Genomic DNA, 20,845 nt, shown 5'->3' with positions numbered 1-20,845 from the left:
GGCCACCCCACCGGAATCCTGTCCCCTCCAGGTGACACAGAGGGGGGCCCTAGGGAAACGCGGGGGCTCTGGGACTGCTCTCATCAGGGGCCGGACTTGGGATGAGGTCGGGTGAGAAGTCAGGGCAGCGGGTGAGGAGCAGTTGCCCCCAGGATGTGAAGGCTTAACCGCCTCCACTTCACAGATGAGGGACAAGGGCTGCCTGCAGAGGGTGGGCAGGCCAGAACGAGGGGCCCCCAAGAGCAAATAAACGGTAGGAGGAAGAGACCAGGCAAGATGGGGGGCTGGGCGGGCAGGGGCCGTGGGTGCAGGAGTAGGAAGGCGCTTTGCCAGCCTCCACCCCACTCCCCCTCTGCTCCGCAACCCGAGGCTGTGGGTTCCTGGGGCAGGGCCCGGCCTGCTCACCTGGGTCAAAGGTGGCAGAGGGCTTGAGGGCGGCGGCGGCCAGCCTGGCCATCATGGGTGAAATGAGGCCCTTGCTCGCCGAGATCCTTTCCATGATGGAGGCGGGGGGCACCGGGACGGAGGAGGCAGCCGCCGGGGCAGAGTCGCCGGCTCCCGAGGCAGCCAGAGCAGGCGTGTCAGCAGCTGCTGAGGCCGCCACCCCTGATGACATGGCACCCAGCAGGCCGGGGGCGCCCACGGGCAGGGAGGCGCCGCTCCGAGCTGGCAGGATGGGGAAGTAGGGGGCGGCGGTGGGCAGGCCTGAGTTGGAGAGGGCCAGCGCCAGCGGGATGGAAGCGGGCAGGCCCTGGGACAGCAGCCCCGAGATCTTGCTGTTGGGAGGCTTGGCGGCGCCGGGCACGGCCTCCGAGGTGGCGGCGGCGGCGGCGGCCAGGGAGGCGGAGGACTGCTGGCTGGTCGGGGAGGCGCTCAGGCTGGAGTTCTTGCTGCTCAAGGCCGAGAAGTCGACCAGGTCGTCGTTGCTTGACTCCTCGTGCTCCGTGTCCTTGGCGCCCAGCAGCGAGGCCGGCAGCCCCAGCACGCCCGAGGAGCGCACGTGCCTGCGCTCGTGCTTGCGCTTGTGGGAGGTCATCTGGCTGGTGGAGGTGAAGGTGAAGCCGCAGCCAGCGCGGATGCAGTGGAAGTGGTTGGTGGCCTTGCTGTACACGCAGCCCTCGTACCTGCACTCCTCGTACTTGTAGAACTTCTTAAAGCCGTCCTTGGCATACGCGTCATCCTTGATGTGGTAGCTCTTGTGCTTCTCGATGTCACACTTGTTCTTGAAGGTGAACGTGCAGCCAGGGCGCCTGGGCGGGACATCGGGAGCCTGTTGCAGGGCCCCGGGGGGCCCGGAGGCGGTCCTGCGCTGCCCCCGCCGCGGCCCCGGAGCGGGGTGGGAGGGTCAGGGAGCGGGGAGCCCAGGAGGAGTTTCTGGGCAGCCTCCCACCCCTGTACGGCCCACATCCCTATGTCCCTCCTTCCCCCCTCTCCCCGGCCAGGAAGCCTCCCCGGCTGGCGCCCCGCTTACCTGCAGTGGAAATGGGTGGTCTTCTGCCCGTAGAACTGGCAGTCAGCTGTGCCGCAGTCCTCGGTGGCTCGGAAGCGCTGGAAGCCATCGTTGATGAGCTGGGTGTTCTTCTTGTGGAAGTTCTCGTGGGTCATCACGTCTGATGTGCTGGTATACACCTTGTTACAGCCCACCTGCAGGCAGGACAGCCGTCAGGGCAACTGAGGCCAGGCACCCCAGGGCCCAGGTCAGAGCAGCCATGCTGCTGGCCAGTGACCTCCCTGCTCAGGGGGGGCTTCGGCCCCGTAAACATCACCCTGGACGGTGGAGAGCCTCTAACAACCCCTCTGGCCCTCCAGGCCTCGCCCGTGCTCAGGGCCGGGTTGTCTTCAGGGCCCCTGGACGCCTCCCGGCACAGGTGTTACAGTCTAGTCCCACAGGAGGTGAGTCTGGGGTCCTCATCAGTGGCTCTCCCTCCAAAGCCCCTGGCGGTGGGCAGGGCTGGACCTGGGGGGCCTGGCGGTCACCTTCAGCCCAGGGACTCACTTCGTGGACAGTTCCTGGCACAGGGCCCTCCCCACCCCACCCGGGCTGGGCCAAGGCAGGCAACGTGGCCATATTGAGTAAAAACCAGTGGAATCTGAGCACTCTTGAAGGCTGGGCCGTGCCAGTGTCTGCACCATCTCAGGGCCCGGAGAGCGAGCCCCCCTCTCCTCCTGGCCCAGGTTGTTCCACGGAGCCCATAACAACCCCCTGACAAATACCCGGGGGAGGCGCGCCGGCTGCTATTTGCAACCCCCAGTCGCTCCCCCTGGACCTGACACCTTGAAAAAGCCCAGACTCTGCGTGGCATTAAAACAGAGAATTAAACAAAAAGCTCCTCAGGAACCATTTGCAATGCGGCTCTTGGTGTTAAAGCCTGAAAAATGTCGGTCTGTATAAACAGCTCCCTGAATTGCACCCGCACCAAGTATGGCCATGGGGCCAGCCCCCCGGCCCGCCCGGCGCTGCCCCCCGCCCCCCCGCCGCGCTGGCCCCCGGGGCGGGCGGGGCACCTGCATGCAGTGGTAGTGGGTGCTCTTCCCGTTGAGGTGGCAGCCGTGGTAGTAGACGCTGCAGTCGTCCAGCGGGCTGAAGCGCATGAAGCCGTGCTGCAGGGAGTTGTCACGCTTCTTGTGCATGTTGTAGTGACGGATCACGTCCTGCTTGCTTGTGAACCTCTGCGGGACAGCGCCGCGTGGGTCGGGGCCGGCCCCCCTACCCCGCCCAGACCACTGGCCCCTTGGCTGTCCCGGGGAGTGATCCTGCCTGGGGTGGAAGCAGCCCGCGTGGCCTCCAGGCCAGCACAGGGGACCGGAGACGGAGCCATTCCAAAGGTTCCGGAGGCCCCCCCCACGCCGACCCTGCCCTGGCCCCCCCCCAGGCTCCCGGCAGTCATGCCCAGGAGCAGAGGAGCCGAAGCAGGCCCGGCCCTTCAGGCAGGGGCTCTGATGGGTGACGACTCCTGTTGCCCAGGACCACCGACGGGCTGTGCCAGCGCGAGCTCCCTGGTGAGCAAGAGGGACAACCCGCTCTGCACGTACCAGAGGTGGTTTTGACCATAAGTGACAATCTATCTGGGCCTCAGTGTGATCATCTGTTAGACGGGGCAGGAGACCTGACCTCACGAAGACACTGGGAAGTGTCCGATAAGGGACCTCTGCCTGCTGGCCTGGTCCCTGGGTCAGGGCAAGCCCCCAGTGAATGGGAGCTTCAATTATCACCCCGGGGATGCAGATGGCTCAGGATCCTATCAGACGCCTATCTGCGGCTGCTGGTTTTCTGGGATCTCTGCCTGCTTGAGTTGAGAGCCCCCAGCGCACTTGCGGGAAGCTCGTCTGCCGCTGGGCCGGCACGCAGGGGCAGGGCTGGTGCCCACCGGGCCCTACCTGGTAGTTGCACTCGGGGTCCAGGCAATGGTAGTGCTCTCGGTACTGGTAGGCGCAGTGGATGTGGCCACAGTGCTGACTGCCTGAGAACCTGCAAGGACGAGCGGGGGGCTCAGGCCTCTCAGGGCAGCAGTCCCAGCAAGGACGCTCCTCAGGCTCGCGGCCGGAGCAGCTGAGAAAAATGTGTGCCCATACCTCAGGGAAGCACTGCTGGGGCTCAAGGGGGCACAGGGCCCTGTGTGGGGGTGCAGGGGCAGCAGAGGTAGTCTGTAGGGGTGAAGTGGCAGAGGCCTAAGAAAGCTGGCGGAGGGATCGCGCCTGTTGGGAATCCCAGAGCCACTGAACTGCAGGCCTGTGCCCCCTGCGCTGGGAACGAGGGCCCAGGGAGGCGCACAGACCTGGCACCAAGGTGGGGAGGAAGAAGCCGGGGCAGGTCGAAAGTCAGAGCAGAGACACGGGAAGACGCCTGGGATGGGATGGGATGAGGCGGTGAGGGCAGGAGCCCCCCACGGTGGCCCGACTGCCTTTCCTGCAGGGGCCGCTGCTGGCCCCCCACCCAGGGCTAAGCCAGGTGCTGCAGCTACAGGCCGGGAGGGCCCAGCTGCTGAGAGGTGTTAAGGCCTCTCTCTGTCCCGGGCTCTCCTGACACTTGAAACAGCCCAGGGTCATGAATTTTTAAAGCACAGCATCTGTTCGGCTTCCTGCAGCAGGGAGTGTACTCTCCAGCCCACTCGGCAGCCAGGAGCCCCCGGCTGCCGGGCCACGGCCTGCCTCCCGGGAAGCCCCGTGCCTTCTCTAGGCCCCGAGGCTGCCGCGGTGTGGCTCTCGGTCTCGGTGCCGGCTACCCTGGGGAGGCTGCTCTGGGGGAGAGCCCACAATGACAGCGGGAAGGAGACGGGCCTCAGACTGCAGGACAGAGATGGAGACGCCCTTACGAGGGGAGAACGATTTGCAAATACATATTTACGCTGAAGCTGCCAAAAGGGCCATCTGCTGAGGCCCTAATAATAATGATAATAATAATAATAGAACGGAGAGAAGCTGAAAAGGCAGAGAGGGTTGGGAAGAACCTAGAAGATCAGCAGAAAGACAGAGGCCGGGGCGCAGCCCCTGCTACGTGCTGCCCCATCGGGTGCTGGCAGCGAAGGGCCTGATTTGGGGGAATCTGTTAAGGCGAAGGTTCTTTACCTGCCCATCCCGCTGCCTTAGAAATGTACAGGAGCGGGTCTGGAGTCGGGCGCTGAGGATCAAGGCCTGGCCCGGGGAGCACACGGAGGCCAGGTCAGGGAGGACCATCGCCCACACCCCCTTCTCATCCCCACTGGTTCAGCTCTGGCCTGCGTCCCACCCACGGCTCCATGTAAGCGACGGTGGGGCTCTGGGCTCACCCGTGGCCTTCGGACACCCTGGCCCAGACCACATCAGGGGGCAGGGGCTCTGAGATGGGGTGCAGTCCCTTGGGGGAATTTGAGGGCAGGAGTGCACAAGGGTGGGGAAGCCACAGGCACCTTGGCACTGGCGGTCAGATGGACCTATGGTCCCACAGTCCCTAGGTGTTCCTGGCACCATCCCACCTTTTCTCCATGGCCGTCTCCTCCCCAGGGGCCTACCTGGCAATATATTTCTGGTAAATGTTTACATCTTCGGTGACAGCTGGTTTATCTGTGGGCAGTCCGTTCCTGGCGAGAGACACACAGGGCACAGCCGATGAGCGGACAGGGGGTAGCCTCATGCCCCAGGAGTGTCTAAGGGGCAGCTCCCTGACCTGGGGCCCTGGCCCTTCCCTCTCTTGCTCTGTCATGTTCTGAGGCCCTCATGGTGGGACTGAAAAGCCCTTTTGGCAGAAACTTGGCTCAGGTTCAATTCGCCCAACTCCGGCAAAGGCAGGACCATCCCAAGCTGGCCGGCTGGAGGGCTCCACCTCAGTCGTGGGCCCAACCTGGAGTCCAGCTGTGTAGGAAGCCTTAGAAGCTGGGGCCTGGCCCCCGTTGTACACCATGAGTCAGGAGGATGCTGGGAAGACCCCAGGGGAAGGGGCGAGAGCAGTGCCAACCAAGTGTGGTTAGCTGGTCAGAACCAACCCCCACGCCAGGCCAGTGGGCAACTCCCTAGATCAGCTCCCAGGTTGTGGGCTCTGCCTCAAGGGTGTGGGAGGGTGTCTCCCAGTCCCATACAATTGATCCACAGAGGATTTTACCATTGCCCGGGGGTTAGCAATGAGTGGGCTCACCCCCACCCCAGACTCCTGCCTTCTCTTGCTGCCTTCCCCAGAGCCCAGGCTTTGAGCCTGGGAGCCATGACCACCAGTTTGGAGCCCAGAACCCCTAACCCGGACTGGGGCTTCCCCAGCCAACCCCAAGGCTGCATCTGAGGTGGAGAAAGCCTGTCACTGGGAAATGGGGGTCACAGTAGGCCCCGGTGTGCTTGTTAGCAGACGAGCACACGTGAGAACAAGTGTGCACATCGCAAGATGTCCGGCCCAGGAACCGGGCATGAGCGATTATGTGTGTGTGTGTGCAAGCACGTGTATGAGAACCTGAGCGTGTATTAACCTGTGTGCGTGGCAGATATGCCTAAGGGATGAGTGGATGTGTGCAGAAGCATGGGCTTCAGAGGCAGAGAAGTGGGCCTCCTGGCTACTCGAGTCCCGAGCTCAGGATGGGGCGTGACTTACTTGACAGTGGAGACGGTCCCCGTGGTGATGGAGTCTGTTTTGGAGAAGGTCGACTTCAGGTACTCGGGAGTGTTGAAGGGCAGGGAGGCAGGTGGCTCAGGCCCTGGCCCAGGGGCGCTGGGAGCACTGGGCACGCTGGGGAGGGGCGCAGGAGCCAGGCTGGGGGTGGGCGGGACCTTGGCAGGGCCCGGCTTCTGGATGGCGCGGACGTCATACTTGGAGGGGCGCCCCACCTTGCCCGTCTTGAAGGCAATGGCCCCGCCCATGTCGGGGCTGCCTTCCCCGGGCTTGAAGAGATGGAGGTATTTGACATTCTCCAGGTCGTACTTGGATGGCTTCTTGTAGGTGCTACCGTTCTGGGGCCGCAAGTTCTCGCCTGTCTTCAGTTTCTGGATGAAGAAGTCGTACTTGGAGGCGCGGGCCACTAGGCCCTGCATGGGGACACTGCTGTGTGAGGGCAGGGGCAGGATGGTGGCCTTGGTCTCCAGGTGAGCTGTGCTGCTGGGCAGCCTCAGGCCAGGCAGGGGCCCCGCCACCTCCTTGCCCGCCCGCTCCTCGGCCTTGGTGCTGTGGGCTGGCCAGGAGAGCTGCTCGCCGGCCTTGAGCTTGCGGATGTACTCCTCGTATTTGGAGAAGCGTGCCCGCTTGCTGAGGGCATCCTCGGAGGTGGGCAGCATGGAAGAGGTGGCCACCTCCGGGATGGAGCCCGCGTGCAGCTTCTCGAAGCTGATCTTCCTGGCCAGCTCGTCCCTCGTGTTCTGGTCATCATAGCCAAACATGCCGAGGAACTCGGTCATGGTAGAAGCCGCGTAGTCCCGGAGCGAGGAGGCCTCTCCTGTGGTGCGGGGAGAGCCCAGTCACCTCTGGGAAAGAGCAGGGTGGCCAAGGGATGGGGGGCACCCCCTCCCCACGAGCCCCCACCCACAGAAGGAGGAGGCTGGCGTGGGGAGGGGGCGGAGCACGACATGATCTATGGACATTTGGCTCACTTGTTAGGTTTTACGACTCTTAAATTAATTTGTTTTAAAAAAAAGTAATTAATACCGGGGTAAAATAAAATGAGTTCATCAATGCCAGGAAAATCAATTTCCTAAATGTTCTGGCCGATGGCTTTTCAGTACATTAAACAAAGTTTCATAAATGTCTCCTCTCTCTCGCCTTGGCCTAATATGAAAGAGAAGTCACTTTACTGGAAGTAAGGCCAGATCCCAACCTGGCTCCTCAGGGTGGGGTGACATGGGGGCTGGGGACAGGTAAGGATGTGGGGCAGCGGCCGTGCCATCAGGAGGGACCCCAGGAGGTGAGGGAGCCCTTGGGGACAGGGTTGGGGTGGGACTGGGTAAGCCCACCTGGGGGACTCTCCCAGACCCCCCAAGTGGACACACAGCCCCTCATCCCTGGGAGGTGGAGGGCTTGCCCCAAGCCTCCCCAGGAGCTGGCCTCTTGGCTTCCCACCAGCCCCCCAGTGGCTGAGGGTCCCAGACAACAGGGCGGAGGGGGCAGGTGCCCTGCGGATGTGTTTACTCAGACTCACTCAGGGCTCTTTGCAGTGAAGATTTATGACGTGGGGAGTCCTACGAACCTCCCCTGTCAATCCTCATGCTTGCGTGTGAGGGTGGTCCCCCCGAGGAGAGTCTGGGCCTGAGAGGTTGGGCCTGCCAGCCCTGGCAGCGGACAGACTACGGCCCATCTGTGGGCCCCGCCTGTGCCCACTGTGGGGGCAACTTCTCCACAGGGACATGAGCAAACACCCGTGTGCATGCGTGCACACACGCCCACCCCCAGCTACCTGCCCAGCTCCACAAAGACACACACACGTGGACACAAACCACCCTAAATCCTACGCGCCATCTCCCCAGGATGAGTCTCCTGATGGGGGGGGCAAGCTGACCCTAGGCTGCCTGGGCTTTTCCTGTGGAGACCTGCCTCCCTGCACACGCCACCTTCCACCACAGCAGACGTGTGACTTCCGGCTCACCCAAACCTGCTCGTTCCTGTGCAGAAACTCGCTAAACACCTACTATGTGCTGTGCCCTGAATCAGGGGCGGGTGCACATAGGAGGGTGAGACCCTCATGGGCCTCAGGGACACACACGTTCCCTGCATTCTCGTCTGAGCCCGCAAAGCCGGGCATACTCGGAGCAACGGGATGCCCGGCTGGAAGTTCTAACAGCACAGCAGGGGAAGGCGTGGCTGAGGAAGGGGAGGCCCAGGACCCCAGCAGGGCGGCCGATGGGGGTCACCTCCCAACCCACATCCCCACCTACCAGGTCTGTGTGAGGACAGTCACAGGTAGCACCTGGCCCCCAAGGTGGGCAGAGTGACTCCAGGAGCCAACAGACGGCTCTGGGGCAGGGTGGCCGGTGGGCCACTGTCCTGACCTCAAGCTACGTGGGGTGGGGGGGGCCCAGCCTGGGAGGAGTGGGCTCTGGCTGCTAGATTCAGTGGTTCAGGGACCAGGGAAAGGGGCTAAAAATAGCAGGAGGCAGCTGAGCCCTCACTATATATGGCAGAGAGACAGAAGGCTTTGAAGGGCAGGCAGCTTAGCGGAGGGAGGGGGCCCGGCAGGGGTCTGGGGCAGCCCAGAGGCCTGCATTCCTGAGTCCCCAGGCCCAGAGAAGGTGGCCCGAGCCCGGTGGGTGGATAGGGCTCCAACTGGTTCTCTCTGGTGGCCCGGGCTGAGCAGGCTGCCCCGGGTGTCAGACTGCAGTCCCATGGGGCCTCCAACCCGAGGAGGAGCGATGCCTGGGTCATGAGGCCACTGGCAGTTCCAGGCCTACCTCTACGGTCCCAGCTCCCCACTTGGGCTGAGAGAATCAGGAGCCAGGGCAGAGCTGGGCCTGGGAGGGGCTGGGGCCCCGATGGGACAGCGGCCCTTGTCCCTGTCCCTCCCTCTCCTCTGGCTCAGCACAATCACCTTGTGTCTGGGAACGGCAAGGGCTTTTCCTATCAGAGGAAACTGAAGGTCACACTTTTCCTCATTGATCTTGCAATGTTTGTTAATTACTCTGTCACTGATGTGGCGAAGGATAATTAAACAGCTCTGTTTATATCTTATATGCATAATTATGTAGCTGCGCAGGGCTCCCCGCGCAGGGAGGAGATGCGCCCCTCGCTGCAGGGGGAAGGGGATCGGGGAGCAGGCAGGGGAGGCTCGGGGCACCAGGCACAGGCCTGAGAAGGAGGCTGGGAGCGGGAGAAAAAAACCCCAGACCTGGGGTTCCATCCTAGCGGTGGTGACCCCCTTCCACCCGAAACTGCAGGCCCTCCCTCCCTGGAGGGGAAGGAGCTTGGGGCTGCTCTGAGTTGTAAGGACAAAGAGAGCCCAAAAGGTGGGCCTTAGCCATCTCGTGCACAGGAAAGAGGTGAGCCAGAGGAGCGCGTCCCGGGCAGGTGGGTATGATGGGACATGCAGGCTGGGCCGGGTGGGGCCATCCTGTGGCCCTGGGCCTCACCCCTGAGAGGTCCTGCCTGGGATAGCCAGTGTCCCTGGTGAGGGTAAGGCTTTCGGGAGAGGGCAGGGGAGGGTGGGAGAGCAGGCCTATCCTGGAGCTGAGCAGCCCTGCCCCTGCAGGCTCCTCTGTGCAGGTGTGGAGAGACAGTCCAACAGTCTGTCCTCTGTCCTGCGTCCCTGCAGCCATCAGACACCACTGTGCCCACGGCCGCCCCCCACCCGGCTCACCCTGGGAAGCTTCTCTCCCCCCCCCGAGCAAGTCTCCCGTTCTGGCCACTACCTTGGCCCTAGGCCCCCATGTCAGGAGAACTGGCGGGGCAGAATGAGGTACCGGTAAGGGGAGCACACAGGGGGAAGGCGGCAGGCTCCGCGGACCCCCTACTCCCCCCCGACGGGATCATGCCATCCTTCCATCCATCCATCCGTCTGGGGCTCAGACACCTACCTGAAGCCTGCTTGGCACCGGGGCCGCTGTTGTCCTTGGAGGCTGCCCCATCAGGCTCCTTCTCGCCTGCAACACCACTGCCATCCTTGGGGGGCTCTTCACCGTGGTCCTCCTCATCGCTGCAGCCCTGGGGCTGCACCATGTAGACGCCCTCGGGGGGCAGCTCCAGGCCCTCGCGGCCGATCCGTCCCAGGCCCAGCGCGGGCGCGGGCTCCTCGCTGTACTCGCCGTTGACCCACTTCTCGATCACCGCCCGCCTCTTGTCTTCCTCGCTGCGGGCGCCCCGGGCCACACCGGCCTCTCGGTCCCGCGGCCGCAGTGGGCTGCCCTCGGCCTGGGGGCCCGCCTCCGCCCCCTTCTCCACCACCACCTGGCGGCTCAGCTTGGCACAGATGGCATTGAGCTTCAGGCCGCCTTTGCGCTTGGCCGCCATCGCGGGCTTGCCTGCGGGCGGGTCGGTGCACCGGGTGCCTTCAGCTGTGGGGCGGACGGAGAGGTCAGGGGCGGGCGCATGCTGGACTCGGTCCCCCTGCCCTTGGCAGCCCCCAGGCCCCATGTCTTCCCAATCCTCCGCCTTCCCCACACTGCCCTGAGCCTGGCTGGCGGGGCCTTGGGCCCTTCACCGGACCCGGAGCTCCAGGGGCCCAGCTCACCCGGCGCTCCGTCCCCAGAGCTGGGCACCGGGGCGGGCCTGTACTAGGTGGTTCAAGGAGGGCTTGTTTGTAAATGAACATCCTAATGGGTGATCTTCAAACACCAGGGGCAGGCTTCTCCTCAGCACCTGGTTTCTGGAAGCATTTCCTACACTTGCTTGGCTCTCAATTCCTCTTCTGACAGGCAGGCCACACATGACCCCAGATTGAGGAGGCGGTGTGTCCTCTGACACGCAAGGATACCGAGGCACGCACGCCGGCTGAGGGGCTGGGCACTGGGTAACACTGGTAAGTGACAGCATCTTGGGAGCATCTGCCACCCCGCCCCCCTCCATGGCCTGCCGCACAGGGAGGAGACTGCCGAGAGCCAGGGAGCAGCCCGCACCAACCTCCTGCCTTCCTGTCCCAGCCACAAGGGGCTGGCACCCTTCCCCACCTGAGCATCTCTTCTCTGGCAGCTCCTCTACCAGACCTGGTCCCTGGGCCCCACCGGACTCCTACCTCTGCTCACTGGAGAGCCCCAAGACCCCTTCCTTCTCCCCCCAGCCACCCAGGGCCCTCTGAAGGCCTCTGTCTTTCCTCCCTCCCCTCCCCTTCACAGACCCGCTCGAATTCTCTGGCCATTTCCTTTCCTCAAGCCTCAGTGAGGGCCATTCAAGGACAGAACTCCTGATAGTCCCTCCAAGAACCGCTCATCCCCGTCTGGGGATCTCACTCTGCCTTCTCGGCCTCGGCCAGCTCCCGCGGCCCTCGTAGACCTGGCTGATTCCGGGAAGCCCACGTCCCCGCCTGGAGAAGCCACAGCTGGAGCAGGCTGGGATTCCTCAGATCCCCAACAGAGAGCCCAAAAGCTGCGGTTGCAGTGCCGAATGCCTGCACATGACAGCTCGACAGAAACTCTAACTAAGGCTGCCCGAGGCCTCGCCACCTTCCTCACGGCTGCTGAGCGGGGCGCCCAGGGTCCGGGGTGGGGGGGATGGCGCACGGCAAGTCCCCTCACCACACAGCCTGGGACCTGCCACAAAGGCCAAGGGTGGACACACATATACATGTTTGTGTATCTGTCTGTCTGTCCTCCACCCTTCCATCCGTCCATTTAGTCAACTCCTGTTGTGGGCCAGACCCTGTGGTGGGCTGGGCACACAGGCTCAGCCCACACTGGCTTTGGGCACAGGGAGCCCCACTGGAGTCTCTCAGTGGCAGGGCTCCCTCGCGTGTCCCTCAGCGGAGGAATGGGCATGTCTGAGTCTCCACCCACAATGGTCAAAAGGCTGAGTGAGGGCAGGGGCTCCGCTCCCAGGGCCATGGGCAGAAGGGGCTTCCCTATAATGTGTCAATGCCCTAAAAACCCCCACACCTGGAAGCCCCCTGAGAGGCATGCTCAGACAGGATGACCACACCTGGGCCCCTGCCCAGGGACCCTGTTCCATGAGACTCGGCTTGTGCACCCGGGTGGTTGCATAATGCCCAGCAGCCCCAGACCTGCTCTGAAGCCGGCCGCCAGGGCATATGGCCTGGGGCCCTGGGGGCCCAGTGACCGAGACCAGGCTAGGTAGTGTTCACGGCCAGAAAAGGCTCTGCTTGGCTCACACCAGTCCTCCCAGTCCTGGGGCCCTGGCTCTGCTGGGCCCCACCCTTGCCCAGGCCAAGGGCCCGCTCTCCCCAAGTTCACCCAGATCTCCAAGTCCATGCTGCCCATGCCCAAGTCTCCAAGCACTGACATGGGTCCCCTAGTCACACCATCCCACCCAACTGCTGGGCCAGCCGCCAGGCTGCACGACACCAAGTTTCCTCCAACAGACCTACAGGCAGCAGGCCTCACCTGGCCCCCTCTGTCCCCTACCCTGGTTGGGAAGGGAAGGGGGGAGTAGGGGAGCCTGCTCTATTTTTACCAGGAGGTAAGCAGCCAAGTGTGTATGGCAGACAGCAAATGGATCTATAAATATTTATCCCAAGGAAGAGGGAAGCAGAAGCTCCCAGGGCTGCACTTGCTGCTGGTGACACCCCCTCCCTGGGTTCCCACCCATCCTGGAGCCTCCCGGCACTTGGGCCCACCCAGTCCAGCCCACCCTCCCCTGGTCTCGGCCGTGTGCCTGGCTCGGTCCCTCCTGGGCCCCCACCAGCTGCGATGCAGCTGTGCACCCAGGGCCCACCCCCAGCCCACAGGCCCCTTTGCTCCGCCTACACCCCCCACACCTGCCCTCCAGATGCTGCTCTGCCCCAGCCCACCTGCCTTCCAGATGTTGCCCTCCCTCTGACTCTACTGCTGGTCCCAGGGGTAGAGGTGGAGAAGGCGTGTGGGCCTGGGGTGCAGGGCAGGAGGCAGAGGCTAGGGCAGCGGTAGAGAGTATGAAAGAGCTAAGGTCCATCCGCCTTCCGGCCCACTCCGCGGAGCCCTTCTCCCCTCCCCCTCCTTCAGGGCCCTGGGATATACAGACTACCCCCCTCGTGGTCTGACCCCAGGCTCCTGTCCATGTAAACATTCCCCCGACTTTCTTCCCTAAAATATAAACGCCGTGGCCAGGCCTCAATGGGAGGAAGCCATCCGTCCCCGGCCCTGTCACTGCCCCTTTCATCTCCTTCCCGCCACCAGCCTGCCCGCTGCTGTATTTACACTGGACACTTCCTCTGGGAACAATACTGCCCAGGAGGCAGGCTTGGGCCGGAGGGTGGGAAGGCGAGGGGACTCCTGCACTGCTTATTCAGGGACAGGCTCCAGAAAGGAGGCAAGGGGCGAGGCCGCTGAGGTGGGCCCAGTCAGGCCTGGGGGAAGGAGCGGCCAGGACCTGCACGCAGGAAGCAAGCCCAGCGGCTCTCCCAGACTCTAGCCTCTGGCCCCGGCAGCTCTGGCCCCGTGGGGTGAGCCTCAGGAGGTGGCACAGCCCCAGGGCACAGCCTGGCTCTCCCCCTTGTTAGCTCACGGCCCCGGGCGGGCTCTCCCCCCGTGAAAGGGCCACAGGACTTTAAGGTGGGAGAGTTCTGGCAAGCAAGGACCTGAGAAAAGGCAGCTGAGTCCTGAGTGGGGGGGGGACAAGCAAGCAGGTGTGGTGCACATCTAGGCACAAGATCCCAAGACCTGGAAACCTCACCTGGCCCTGAAGAGAGAGGGGAGACCAGAGAGGCTGGGGGGCCTGGCTGGGGGGCAGGCTGCCTACTCAGCAACAAACGCGCCCCCCCCCCCCTCGCCCCCGGCATCAGCTCCCAGGGTCTGAACCTTCCCTCCCGGTGCTCCAAACTCCACCAGCCCACCTGCAAGCAGCCCTCCTCTGTGAGCTGAGCGGATCCTGGCGGCAGGCAGGTGGGGCAGAAACCGGACTTTCCATGCACATTTCTGGGGACTATCTCACGATATGCCTCACGGTGACCCAGTGAAGCAGGGACTGCCCTCATCCCTTCTTTGATAGAAGAGGCAACTGATCCTGGAGCCGCGCAGACACCCCAGAGCCTGGGCTCACAAAGGCCCCAGGCTCAGCAAGGCGCCGAGGCTGCCATCACGTCCCCAGTTCAGGCTCCTGGGTGGGCTGTAGGAAGTCCCAGGCCTCTCTGCCCCATCTCCTCCTCACCCCCACTCCTGGTTCCCGTAACACGGAGCCCCCTAAAGTGTTAACTGCAATGGGTGAAATGGTGCAGCAGATTGCTACAATAAATAATTTACTGATATTTATAAATATTCAAATCAGCCAGCTTCAGAAATCAAATGAAGGGAGGGCCTCGGGAGAAGGGCCGGTTATGGCAGGAATCTCATCATTCCCTCCAAAGGCTGAGGAGGCCAGGGCTCCTGCCAGTTATGGGGGAGACAGGGGGGCTCCTATAGCAGCTGCACCTGGGCCCCTGGTCCCGGATCCCTGGGGACTAAGGGGTTGGGGGTGGCTGGAACGGCTCCACCTCCCGGCCAGGTTGGGGCCAGGCCCTCCCCTGACCTGCGGCAGCCTGTGCTCAAGGGGATGAGAAGCTCCAGTGCCCAGTGCCCATGGCCTGGTTCTCCAAGTTGCTTGTCCTGCTGTGTGTGTGTGTGGGGGGCAGTCCCTGGGGGCTGGGCAGGCCTGGCAGCACCCCCCCAAACTCGTGAGTAATGTGTTTCGGGGCCGGGCGGCCTGTCAGCTACCAGGCTCCGGGTGCTTTATGGGCTCTGCCTGGTGGCTCTGAACTCCCTGGTAGGAAATAAAGTTCTCCCTGTGCGTCCCTTCTAAACATTTCACTCAGTGGAAACGGTGTTTAAGAAAAATGAGGACATATTTCTTCCTAAGGATGCAGTGTCCCCTTTGGGCAGCCTAACGCCCGCTGTATATCAGGAGGTGGGGAGGCAAGGGCCAGGCACCCATCCCTGGGGTGGGGATGCTCCAGGGCCCACCTGCCTGCGGCCAGGCAGCTCAGGGGCCACGGACACTGCCAGGCCACGGGCCCACAGCCCGGAGTGATAGGGCAGCTGGGACCCTCTGAATACCTCCTGTGCTAGAGATCGCACTGGGCACGTCAGTGATCACCCGCCCCCAACAGTCCCATGAGGCTTTTGACCTGTCCCCATTTCCAGAGTCCAGAGTGCTAACCATTACACGATGGGACCGACCTGTCCCCATTTCCAGACGAGGAAGCAGAGCCTGGTGAGATTGGTAACTGCCCACGGTCACCCAGAGTCAGTGCTGGAATGGGACTCCCATGGGGCTCGGATGTCCAAGGTCACGGTCTAACACCCCACATGCCCCTCCCACAGCCTCCCAATCAGGGTGGTGGCAATGTTGGAGCCTCCACCCTTGCATCCCTAAGAACTTGAACTTGACGGGCCACAAACCCCAGTTTTGGGGGGGATGTGTCTACGTTCATTCAACACCCCCTCTGAACTTCTACAGGCCAGGCCCTGGGCTTAATCCTCAGGACACGACGTGAGCAAGACAGACTGTCCTGGTTCCTGCTACCACAGCCAGCTCAGACTTAGACAAGGGGGCAACATTCACATCATTACAAGCACCATCACTGTGGTGAAAGGTCCAGGTGCCACAGGGGCAGCGAGGCTGGGGAGCCAGGAAGGGTCCCCCTAGAGACAGGTGTCCCATCCCCTGCTTCCCCCAAGCTCCCTGACCATCCCTCCCACCTCTCTCCTCGCCCCCACGGCTAGCCCAGTTTGCTGCCCTATTACCTTCTTCAGCACTGACTCCCTCCCCCAGCCAGCACCTGTCCTCTAGGAGAGGGTGTCCTCCTCTCTTGGGCCAGAGCCCACCTCCAGCTCAGAACAGAAGGGCCGCCCAGCTTTTGCGGGTGAGAGCAGGGCCACTGCTCCCCAGGGCTCTCAGCCAGGCCCCCTGGTCCCCAACAGCGCTAAGGCAGGAAGTGGGGGGGCCCTGGCCACCAGGTCCTACTTGCCCCCCTTTGTTTATTTATTTATTATGATTTTTTAGTCCAGTTAAAAGGTTTACTATCCAGACGCGTCTAAGTGGCCTCACTTAGCGTAAGTAACTCTATAAATCAGGGGAACTGTTAGCATCCACCGCACAGGCTGGCTATCAATCTCCCCCAGGTCACAGCCAAACAGGAAGGGGAGAAAAAAAGAGCTACCACCCAGGGGAGATTTAAAACACACACACGGCGCACACACAGACCGTGCACGCGCGCACACACTCGGGCGTCTCCGTATTTGTACAATATTATTAGAAGTCACACGTGCACATGTGGAGTGGCCCGGAAACTGAGCGTGCCGTGTGTGGTCATGATAACAGAGCACAAACAGGGCTCCTGTGGCTGAAAAGGGAGTCAGAGCCCGAGGGCAGGGAGCCTCCCATGGGCCCCCCCCCAGGGCTGGGCACTCACGCCTGAGCTGCGTTCCCCGGGCAAGTGGCTCTGGAGGGCCCGGGAGGGGCTCTGCTCTTGGTCCCCTCCACTCTCTGTGGCCCCTGCCTCTGTAAACCCAAAGGGCCGAGCTTTCCCCTTTTGTGTGCCCAAGGTAAGCACTCAGCGGGGAGGTGGAGCCATGGAAAGTGCCAGGGAGGCCGGCACTCGCAGGCCACCGCAGAGGGGCACGCTGTGGTCCCAGGTCCTCGCCAGCCGAGGCCACCCAAGGCCGGGCCCGCCCCCGACACAGCACAGGACTCAAGAAGGGTGGCACCATCTGAAGGAGTGACCAGCGGCCTCGGAAGGTGCCCAGGCTAGGTGAGCGCCCAGAGCCACCTGTCCACAGGGATGCCCCACCTTTTTACTCCAGTAGGTGTGGCCGGATGTGCACGCAGCTTGGACACAGGTCCCCACCCCCATCACCCAGAGAGGCCCCGGACCTGGAAGGACCCACTAGTTGGGCCATACCAGGCAGCGGAGTGGGAGAGGCCTCTCCTGGCCTCCTCTGTGGATCCCCAAGGCCAGGCAAGGCAGCCTGAGGGGGGATGGCCCGCCCAGGGCCCACCTCTCCCACCTCGCCCTGGAGGCCTCCCGGCTCACCCGCCTGCCTGCCCGCTGCATCTCCCGTGAACTCTATTTCTCTTTCCTCTCTGAAAACAACTGAGCTGTAAATACTGTTTAACCTTCTCCCCCCCTCCCCCCCACCCCCTCCCCTTCGCACTATAAAAACACAAATATGCCATAACTCAGCCGGCCCGGCCGCCCAGCCTCCAACATGCCCCGCGCCCGGGCCTCTCAGGAAGGTCATTACAAACGACTTTCCGATTCACTGCTCCTGAAATAATTTTGTGTATTAAAACCTGAATCTGCACTTTCTGGGGCCGAAAGCCTCGCTTAATTATGGCGGGTGTCCTTGGGACGGACAGTGATCCTTCACTCGCCAGCCCGCCCGCTCCAGCCCTCCGCCCGCCAGCCCGCCCCCCTCCCTGGGCCCAATCTGTTTTCAAAGTGTGTCTGTCCTTTATTAAATTGTTTTCTTTTCCACATTATCAGTTGCCATGGAGACCTCATCTCTCGGATTATTTGAATTTCATTATATCTATTGATTTGGGAGCATTTCATCTTTTTTATTGTTTTTCTGTCAATTTTCAAAACGAATAACCATCTAATTTGCGTCAGTGCTGATTATGTTTGTCCCTCAATAGAGGTCGGCAGCTGCGCTGGGGAAACAAATCAATGAAAAACCATCATAAAACTCCCCACTCCAGTCTCCGGGATGTGTGGGTGACATTCCACGCCTGTGAGAGACACACTCATCAGCTCCAAGTTCGGCTACGGTGGCAGCCGGCTCCGCTCCACGTCCGCCTCCTCTGGCCTTAATATTTAATTTCGCGATTTGGGGCATTATTAGTGGTGTTTTTATTAGTGCGTGTGCATGTGAGTGTTTGGTGGTGGGCCGGCTGTTCCGTTAATTTGTGGGTGAGGCTGGGAAAGCCCAGGGGAGGGCAGGGCGGACGGGGCTGGGGTGCGGTGGGAAGTGAAGGAAGCAGGAGGGGAGCCCCGAGGAGGGGGATGGGGGGCCCGGGAACGGGAGGACCACGCTGAGGGGCTGGAAAAGGGGGGGTCGCAGAAGGGGGACCAAGCGAAGGGGAGGAAAAGAGGGAATTCAAATTGCTTACTTTGTTGGGTTTTTTTAAATAATTTATGCAATTTTAAGCATTTATGTATAAATTTTTTAATAAGCCACCCTGGAGCAGGATGGCCATTAACATCCCAACGTCCTTCTGTCCAATGGGCTGGCGGAGAGGATCAATTTCTGAGAGTACTTTCCCTTTTTTATGACATGATAAAATGCTTTTAAAGCAACTTACACAAATATGGAAATTTTTTTTCTTTTTTTCCTTGTCCCCTCTCCCTTCCCCTAACAGCCTTCTTATCCACCAGGGAGGGGTGTGTGTGTGCGTGTGTGTGCGCGTGCACGCACGGGCACACACACGCACACACACACTTGTGCTCCTGCTCCCTCTGCTGCTGGGGAGGGGGGCTGCGGGGGGGCTGGCAGGGAGACAGCCCCAGTTCTAACTGGAACTGGCCGCCTGTCCTTCTAACAAGGGCATAAACTTTCATTACCCATGCACGCAGTCAAAGACAATTTAGGGAAACGCGCTGCTCAGAAAAGGAAAACCTCAGCGATTCGTGACCCACGCCGCTGCCATCTGGGGGGCTCTGGCCTCCAGCTCCAGGGAGCCAGGGTCCTGAACCTCTGGCCCTGCCCACTGGAGGGTTGGGGAGGGGCCCCCGTGGGCATAGCTTGCAGAGGGAGGGGAGAGAGTGGAGGGAGGGCAAGGGTCTCTGCCTTGGCTGGCTAAGAGCACCTGCGCAGGCCAGGGGACAGTCCCCCTTGTTGTGCTCTCCCCCCACACCTCTTCACTGCCCCACTAGGCATGGGCCCTCGAGGGCAAGCATGGGGCCCGTGCCCTTCTGCCACCCAGTGCTGGCACAGAGCAGAAGCTCAGCGCTGTGAATGGATGGATGAATGGATGGACAGGCGGAGGGACTGAGTGAAGACAAAGTAGGGAACCAGGCCCAGACGCCCTCAGGCTCCAGAAGGAGACCCACAGATGCTGGAGAAAGGCTCCCTGTCCAGGTATCACCTGCTCTGGAAAGGGGTCTGGGACAGGAGTGCCTCTAGGTATAGAGGATGGGGGACACTGGAGTGAGATAGGGCACTGGAGCGAGACCTGGCTACCATCACCCCTACCCTAGGCCTGAACCCCAACTCCCTGAGATGGAGCCAGGTCTTTTGAGGAAGAGGGCAAGTGTCCTATGCCCAGGCTTGGGGACGACCCTTACTTCCATGTCCCCTTCACCTTGCAGCCCTTCCTCCTGATGAGGAGCAGGAGGGGGGACTTAAGGGGTGAGCCCTGCCCAAGGGCCGAGGGGGATGATCCTGGTTCCCAGCACAGCGCCTGGAGCCTTTCCCTGCCTTGCCATCGAGGGACAGTGCCTGGCCCTCCCATAGCATCCACGCTCGGGCACTGGGATTTTGACAGCACCCAGATCAGACAAATCAACATTAGAAACTTGGATCTTCCTCTTAAAGCTTGCCACTTCTAAGGAAGTTTGGTCTCTGCCCTGGGCCTCAGTGTCCTCATCTGAAACAGGGCTGTTGAAAGGATGGAATCGAGTGACATGTCTGGCACAGCACCTCGGAGCACGTGGGGCCTGCCCCTCTACTGGATGGTGACTGTGGGCAGGGTCCCTGCCTTGGGAGGGGGAAGGGCTGCTCCCTCCCAGACCGGGGGTGGGGGGCAGGGAAGGGAGTCCAGCCTCCCCGAGATCTAGGAACTCTGGGTCCTCCTGCTTTTCCCAACCCCCAAAGCCCCCCTTTCTCCTGGGACCCTCAGCTGTCTAGGCCTCTGAGACCTGAGTGTTCTCCTGCCCTCGAGTCCTGGAGCGTCTCTTGGGAGGCACCCCCCTCTGGGCGGGCCTGACTCTTGGCGTCCTCAGAGCAGCAAGGGAGCACCCCTGCTGTCGCCAGGCCACCCAGCCCTCGGTGGGGACCCAAGGGGAGCCCACCCTCCCCCTTCCATGTTCAGATTCCCCCCCAACTGTCATTAAAATAACAAGTTTCTGTTACAATCTAAACATTCCCACATCGCATAAAGGGTTATATTACACCCGAGTCACTCCCGGGCCCGTGTTTGCACAGAAAAGCTCACGGCAGGTCCCCCCTCCTGACGAAGTGACTTATTAAAGTTTAAACAGTAATTAACAGAACAATAAAAATAAAGGGATGTTTGGGGAGTCATAGCGCACACAGGGTTTTGGCAGTGCCAGCAGTTTTGCAGTACCCTGTGCTGGCAGCCAAATGCGACTGTGAAGCCAGGGGGGCCGGAGGACGGGGCCGGGACTGGGCCAGAGAGGCTTCAGGCCTGAAGGGTGAGGAAGCGGGGCCAGGCTGGAGGGAGGGGAAGAGGGGCTTGGGAGGCTGGCGCGGGGCTGTGCGGGGCGCCACCAGCCACCACCCCACCCCCCAGGATCCGGAGGAGCGGGGTGGGTGCCACGGGAGCAGGAGAGAAGGCCTGACGCCGGCAGGAAACCGCCGAGCCGGGTGGCGGAGGCTTTGCCAGGCCAGAGCCCAGCCTGGCCCCGGGCACTTCCGGGAGCCCGCTGCCTTGGTCACATCCAGCCAACTCCAGCACGGCCCTGGCTGGGGGAGCACCGTGGGCATCGCCAGACCCCGCCGTGAATGATTCCCGGGGCTGGACCCCAGCCACTCTGGGCTCCTCTCCCAGTTGGGCAGGTACCTCTCCCAGCTCCTGTGGCTGGGGCACCACATACCCCTGAGAACTCTCCTGAAGCTACTGGACACTAGGAAGCACGAGCAAGGACTCAGAGGACAGACCCTCCTCTCT

At 62.1% G+C, this 20,845-nt stretch overlaps 1 protein-coding gene across 2 annotated transcripts in view; it reads right to left on the bottom strand.

Annotated features, from left to right (window-relative positions):
- The window catches only part of CASZ1 (castor zinc finger 1), a 114,161-nt gene that overhangs the window by 16,522 nt on the left and 76,794 nt on the right, over positions 1–20,845 (bottom strand). For both annotated transcript variants that reach the window (XM_035019814.1, XM_035019813.1), the window contains 7 exons: positions 9,952–10,428; positions 6,053–6,887; positions 4,989–5,057; positions 3,379–3,469; positions 2,506–2,670; positions 1,472–1,644; positions 406–1,250 (listed from right to left, as the gene is read on the bottom strand). In XM_035019814.1, coding sequence (XP_034875705.1) covers positions 406–1,250; positions 1,472–1,644; positions 2,506–2,670; positions 3,379–3,469; positions 4,989–5,057; positions 6,053–6,887; positions 9,952–10,428 — 2,655 coding nt within the window. The remainder of the gene's footprint in view (positions 1–405; positions 1,251–1,471; positions 1,645–2,505; positions 2,671–3,378; positions 3,470–4,988; positions 5,058–6,052; positions 6,888–9,951; positions 10,429–20,845) is intronic.

The sequence above is a fragment of the Mirounga leonina genome, unplaced genomic scaffold (genome assembly GCF_011800145.1).
Source record: "Mirounga leonina isolate KUSES-001 unplaced genomic scaffold, KU_Mleo_1.0 Mir_173, whole genome shotgun sequence".
NCBI classification, from domain to species: domain Eukaryota; kingdom Metazoa; phylum Chordata; class Mammalia; order Carnivora; family Phocidae; genus Mirounga; species Mirounga leonina.
This window is presented reverse-complemented; position numbering and strand designations above follow the sequence as displayed.